The 6,972-nt window shown below is 32.5% G+C and overlaps 2 protein-coding genes across 2 annotated transcripts in view; both read right to left on the reverse strand.

Moving 5' to 3' along the window:
- Positions 1 to 859: 859 nt before the first annotated feature.
- Positions 860 to 4,332, reverse strand: LOAG_11293 (hypothetical protein; the record flags this gene model as incomplete). Its single annotated transcript, XM_020448328.1, has 7 exons — positions 860 to 1,483; positions 1,665 to 1,871; positions 1,985 to 2,538; positions 2,735 to 2,831; positions 3,148 to 3,271; positions 3,630 to 3,847; positions 4,261 to 4,332. The coding sequence occupies 7 exons, from the start codon at positions 4,330 to 4,332 to the stop codon at positions 860 to 862; spliced, it is 1,896 nt and encodes a 631-aa protein (XP_020301518.1).
- A 1,267-nt stretch (positions 4,333 to 5,599) lies between these two features.
- Positions 5,600 to 6,972, reverse strand: part of LOAG_16568 (hypothetical protein) — a 6,830-nt gene continuing 5,457 nt past the window's right edge. The window contains exons 12-14 of the mRNA XM_020449220.1: positions 6,432 to 6,592; positions 6,114 to 6,211; positions 5,600 to 5,737 (exon numbers count right to left, since the gene is read on the reverse strand). Of these exons, the coding sequence (XP_020307289.1) occupies positions 5,621 to 5,737; positions 6,114 to 6,211; positions 6,432 to 6,592 (376 nt within the window). The 3' untranslated portion in view covers positions 5,600 to 5,620. The remainder of the gene's footprint in view (positions 5,738 to 6,113; positions 6,212 to 6,431; positions 6,593 to 6,972) is intronic.

Genomic DNA, 6,972 nt, shown 5'->3' on the forward strand with positions numbered 1-6,972 from the left:
CTATTTTTATATTTTCAAAATATTATAAATTTGTGTAAAGCATTGAATTTCTGAAGTATTTTGAGTTAATTTTTGCAATACTTGGTTTTGAAGATAAACTTGCAGTAAATTTTATTTCATTCTAAAGTGCTAAATTTAGTTGTATCACAATATCAATTACATCAGAGGAGATGGAAAAATGCGTCATTAGTTGAAGTCTTATTAATAAATACTAATTAGCAAAATTTTAACATCATTTTGACGCATAAACATGTCGGCACATGGTAATGATTTTCTTTTTTTTTTTTTTGATTAAACAGTGTCGATATATCTTGAATACTCATCTTGAATACTTCAATTCTTGTACTATTTGAAGTAATCAGAACAGTTTATTTAACATACAAATATAAAACATGATATATTAAACATCTTTCAATTGTCTCATGTTATTTGTTAGGCTGAAACAGAACCAAAAATGTTGAATGGAATTTGAATTGAATAATTTTGGAAAGCCTCAAGTCTTCATTACCATTTACTAGGCCCGGACTTTATCCATGGTATTAATAAAGAAAGCACTCGAATTTCCTGTAACACCTAGGGATATATGCGTCAGTGCTTTCGTATCATGCAATTGCCATGAAATCCGCAATACCACAAATGTCATTTTATCACTCTAGTCAAATTTTGTGGGAGTTTAATACCATTTTGAGTTCAATCCCATTCTGATTAAGCTTGTTCTACTGGTACTCTACTACTCTGAATTTCAATTCTATTTCAATCTCGAAATTCTTTTGCCTCTTTCAATTTGGTGCTGATAAGTTCCAAGTTTCCATTCTGATTCGCAAACGTAATTGTTGTAAAATTTTGAGACTTCCTAAATTTAGTAAGAAATTTGAAGCAGACTAGCCTTTTCAGTTTGCACATTCTGTATTAGAACGACAGTTTTCCCAGTTGCAACCCAAGTGATGACGTTGGTGGACTTTTTTCTCTCAGACGTATCTTGAGAAATTACCGTATTAGAATCCCCACTTTTTTCGGGATCGGTGCTTGCATCGGACGTGCTCAGTGATTGCTTCTCAGGACTAGTAATTATTTCCTCCGTGTGATTAACTTGAGTTTCTGCTTCTGTCACTATATCAGACTCCTTCAAAGAAAAAGCCTGAAGCTCCGCGTGAGAGGGATTCTGTACTACTGGATCAGTCTTAAATGTTGGAAGAATATGGGATTCCTTTTCATGCAAGGTTTGACCTTCCTTTACGGAAATCATAGGAACCCTTACAGCAACCGAAGGAGCCACAGGAACTTGCGGTTTTTCTACAGAAACTGCTTCATGTTGTAAAACAAACTGAGGTTTCTCGATCTCTTTATTTGAAATGTTTTGAGACTGCTCAGTAAAAGTAGCCGTGGAAATTCTTAACGGTGAAACTGCGTTCGTAGAAATAATTTTAGGTACATCAGGTAAAATGTTTTGACACTTCCTCACAGGGACATTCAGATATCCTTCCTGCAAAAAACTGAATTGAGCTTCTCGTTTAAAGGAATTTTATTTTCTTTACGACAAATTTTTACCGGAGTCGATTGAGGCTTTCTTACATTTTCAACAATGGAATAGCTTGAATTCATTTGAAAATTTTGTTGGGAGTATTTCTAATATAGAAGTATTTGACCTATTTATTCAAGCTGACCTGAAATTTTTTCTCAGTAGAGATTTTCAACTGTTTTGAATGAATAGCTTCATAATCCTTAACACAGGCAGTCTGAATTTCTTCATCTGAACTAGAGTCAATCTTGGATTCCTTCATTATAGAATCTTCAGATTCTTTCAAAGGAGTGACTTGACACTTTTTTACAGGAACTGCTGTAGAATCAGTTACCAGAACAATTGGTAATTTCTCTGTTTTTTTTCGTTTTTCAGCTGAACAATCTTGAAATATGTGGTTTCATGCTTTCTTGAGGAAGGAAAATGAGATTTCCGGATAACAGTGGTTTGAGGTTCATTTCCTACCTGTACAGTTTTTGCATATATGTTATCATGTTCCTTGGAACATGTAAGTTGAGGCTTCCATGCAGGGAAAGTTTGTGGTCCCTTTGAGAAAGTTCCCTCATTCTGTTTAGCGAAACCAGATTGAGAAATCTTCACCGGTGCAAGTTGTAGTGTCTCTTCATGAGCAATCCTCAATTCATCTGCAGGTAACATTTGAGATTCCCTGATAGAAGAAGTCGGAACTTCTTGTACAGAGATTATTTCGGGCTTTAAAATAGAAATATCCAGAAATTTCTGTCCTTGAAGCACATGCGATTTTTTCGGAGCTTGATTGAATTGGTCCTTTTCTGTAGTTAACTCGGATTTCTCTCGTAAAGCAGTTCGAGAGTCTTTTTGGAACACATAAGGCTTATTTTCAGAAACAATTAAAGATTCTCTTATTGGAGTAGTCAAAGATTCGTCATTAGTGAGAATGGAAGATTCTGTCCTTGAATCCAGTTGTAGAGCAAGCGGAGGGATTTCTCGTTTTTCAGAATGAATCTGATTCTGCCGAATTGTTGCAGGCATGGATTCCTCTTTAAGAATACTTTGAACTTTTTTCATGTTACGAATTGAAATTATTTTGGTTTTTTTTTTAAAGTTGAGGGGTTGAAGTTGTTTCTAAGGAGTCGACTTCAAACGCTTTCGTGGTATCAATTTGAGATTTCTTTATGATTCTAGATTGCTGTTGATGAGTAATTTGTTTAACAGATAAGAAGTGGAGTTCCTTACTGGAAAGACTGGAAAGACGTTGGTCGGATATATCTTTCTCACTTAAATTTTTGTTTGATATGGTCATTATTTCTTCCTGCTGATTGCTTTCATTTTTCTAAAATGAAATTTTTCAAAATTAGATGATTAACTCTATAATTATCAAGTTGCATCCAAATTTACATCCGATTTCCTAATTTAAATAAAAAAATTAAAAAAGACTACAAGATGAGCAAACACTATGCCAAATATAGAACCGTAAGCCAAAGAAAATTGTCGTCCATTTCTACGGTAACAAAACAGTTATTATAATAAAAAATATTTCCAAGTATCAAATAAAAAAAAGTACAGCAACAAGGCCATTATTTGAAATTCTGCTTGGGGTAGGACATAAAAGCCAGAAAGAAAATTAGCCTTGGATAGAAAATACCAACTGTAACTTCAGCTTCTACGGGAAATGCTATAAGTAATGCTAGCAGGAGCATTTTCATCCAATAATAACTTCCTTTGTCTTCTAATGCCGGATCCAAAAACAATGTTGTTGTAAAGTATATAAACCTGAAAATAAATTTACTTATCGCCTTAATCAAGTGCTAAAAAACCTGAAGAACTCGATTAAATTTGGGATTTTTGAAACTACAAAAAATTAAAAATAGATCCTTAAAGCATAACTTCTGAAAGGTTGATATGGCTAATTGAGGTCAGTGTTAAAAATTAATCATGAAGGAAGTGAAATTATATAAAAAGAACTCTCAGGATATTGCCACGGAAGTCAAAGGTTGCTTTAATTCTTGGTCATATGAATATCTCAAATTCAGAATCAAAGATAAAGAAGGAAATGCCGCCTTTATCTGTTGTAAATAGCTACAACAAGTATGAATTGTATATACATAGCAACGACTGCCATGTTGCTCACCAGTAACATAAAAGATTATCAGATGGTGGCTTCTCTTCCGGATAAACATAGGTGAGCAAGATCGGTACCACGGTAAGGATCGTATTGGCAACAAATCGAGCATAATCACCAATGATGAGATAGATGGAAATGCCGGAAATGATGAAGATCGCTAAGTATCGTTCATCCGCTCCTGATTTCTCATGTAAATATCTTAAACCTCTTGCGGACACATGCCACTGGAAATTTTAAAAACTTTTTACTCAAAATTTTTACTATTCGAATTTCTGTATGCATGCTATCCTAATCAGTGATACCAATAAGAAATGTTTGATTCTGACAATTTAAAAAATATCCGGATGTTCATATAATAATAATTGAACTCTTCCTTTCATGAAATCCTACTTACATTTTTGCTTTGCTCTTTGAATATCTTCCAATTTATTTACAGAAAATCACGAATCGCTCAAACATTCAGTATGATGTTTTCGAATTTATTAGAATAAAGACAAATAGTACAGAATATCTAAACAAGTATTCGTTTTGTATAAATTACACATCCTTCAAGTTTGGCCTTTCACATATGTTTGCAGGTCAATTGAATGGTTGACCCGAACTATTGGCAAGAAAGTTTGAATTTTTTAGCAAAGACCTGATCATAAATAAGTGCATAAAAGTGATTTTGCAATTTTTGTGGACAACATTGCGCCAGTGCAACCAGCATTAAATTCATGTAAAATGATCACTAAATTAGTTGTGAATTCAATATGTATTATATTAAAACTTTTCAAATCCAAATTAGATATTTAAATTAGCAGAAGTATTTTTTCAAATATATGCAATCACATTTTCAACAGGTCGGATGGATGTGAAAAATGATCATTTCACTATTTGAGCATATCAGAATAGAATTTTAGTAATGAACTATAGGATGGCGTCGAAAAAGTGTCAAAAGTTCTAAATTGAAAAACAAATTTTTTTTGTTTTTGTAATATAAATCATTTAAATGATGCTTCGCCCTCGTTTAGCAATATTTTTTGACAATACAATCTAAGTAATTGGTAGAGTAGTAAGTATAGTTAGTGGATATATTTACCTGAGCATAGAGCATAGAGATAAGAAAACGGGTTCACAGAATATTTCAGGCCAATATTTTTATGCTCTTTTTTTTCATCAATATTTGATGGATCACTAGTATATTCTTGGCTGTTTTAGTCTATTGAATAAGTTTTTCTTTTTTAGTTTCAAATCTGTTAGAATAAATTAGAGATAGGTAATATTATTGTGTCAGGCTAAGGACTTGAACTTTATAATCCAAAAGATTGCAATTTAAATCATTTAGGATTATAAATAAATGCAAAAGGTGATTTCATCAATTTTTTGAAGGTACTGGTAAGTAAGACGGATCAATTACATGGAAAAATGTTTATAATTAAGAGATTAATTAAGGGAAGATTTTGGATGAGGTGGAAGTATCATAGCAGTAAAGTTGTTTTTTCTAAAATGAAGATTTGAAAGGCCTGCTCGGATTGCTTGATGCCATTTTTGCTGAACTAATGCTTCTTCGTTTTAAATCGTAAACTTTTCGATATTGCTACTAAACCAAAATTGTGCCGCGCTGTGACACACACTATGTACCTAAAAATATGCAGTTTTAATGAACGGTACAGTTATTAGAATTTGTGGGATTTCTTTTCGTTTCAATTTTCTGTCACTATTTTTGTCAAATAATTATCGATTTAATAATTAATATTGAAAATTACGAGTGCAAAAAAGTCAACGAAATGTCTCATTATAGTAACAGTCTCAATATTCTCGTCCACAGCATCCTACACTTAATATTATTTGAGCTTTAACGTATTTTGTGCATAGTATTTTAATTTATTCCTAAATTTCTTCCACTTGCTAAAAATCGACCTCACCTCACCTAATTTATTTATTTCATTACATAATTCTATAAATCTTTGTTAACATTTTAACTATTACATAAGCAGAAGGTTAATTATTAAAGCTTATCTGGTATTTGGTAAAAGTTCAGTTACTGTAAAACATTTGCTGTCACCGCAATCATAAGATTTCCAAGAAGAAAAATGTGGTGCCGGATCTCGACTGAGTAGAAGTATGTAACTCTAGAAGAATTAATTATAACAAAATATACATACTTCATTTTTGTATTCATCAATGTGTGTTTATGCGTCTAATTTTTGAAAGATGCTAATTAAAGGGTAGATGCAAGTTACTTTAATGAACAAGTCCGGGTAAACTTTCATAAAATACCTCAATTAACAAGTAAGCCAGATGTAAAGTCTCAGAAAATAAATCAAAGCAGTTTTCAGCTGCTTAGAGCTACAATGTTTCATCTTTTATCTTTTTTCCATAGCTATCATTGAATAATAAAATTTGCAGACTGCTGAAAAAATTGAATGAAATATTTCGAGAAATCAAAGCATTGCAGTTTAAAGCTTTAAATAATAAAAACTTCAACTTCATAATGAGTAATTTCACCTCAGGTGCAATATTTTTATGTGGAGCATCCCAAACAAATGTTGCAGTTTCACAGCTCAGTGCTTGCAGTGACAGAGATTGTGGAACAGTGCACGGTTCTAAAGTTTTCAAAGTGATTTGAAATCAACTTTAAGAAGCTAATTAGGGAAATGAGTAAATTGATAATTTTCATAACATGCTATCAAATGAAATAGTGCAGTGATGTTAAAGGAACATAAACCGTCCAACCATTCTGTCACAGTTAGGAGATATCGGAGTTCCGATGTCAGAATAAGATCATCAGATATGAAAAAGAAAAAAAAAAGTTTTGAAACGTACCAGTGTATTCATAGCATTTGATGGGTTTGCTGCTTCCGAATCTCGTTGTTGTTGCAACTGAGAACACATAAAGGGTGAAGGAACGTAAACCAGTGACAACATACTGCTCACTGGTGATAAATTCAATTACTGTTGCTGGATTATTTCGACTTCGAGGTGTTCTAGATTAATCAAATTATAAATTGTTTCCAAACTTGTATGCAAATAGCCTAAGGTGTAGATTTTAATAATTTTGAAGACAAATAAGGGGGAACACAAACCTTATCTGATAAGCAACTGTATACCAGAAACATTTCCCTTCGTTATCATGTGTTGGAGGATCCCATGTAAGAACTACAGAATCTGCTGTTGAATTAATTGCTCTTAAATTTCGTGGAGGATGAGGAGGACCTAGAAATAAAAATAAAGATAAGAAGTTAATTAGTATATAAGTGCTGGTGTAAAGTGTATTTACATGAAATATTTCTACTTTTGCTGAACCTTATCACTTTAATGATCAAGGGAAACTGTCGAGAAATACCTTAATTAATTAGATAAGGAA

The sequence above is a fragment of the Loa loa genome (assembly GCF_000183805.2).
Source record: "Loa loa unplaced genomic scaffold supercont3.8, whole genome shotgun sequence".
In the NCBI taxonomy this organism is placed as follows: Eukaryota; Metazoa; Nematoda; class Chromadorea; order Rhabditida; family Onchocercidae; genus Loa; species Loa loa.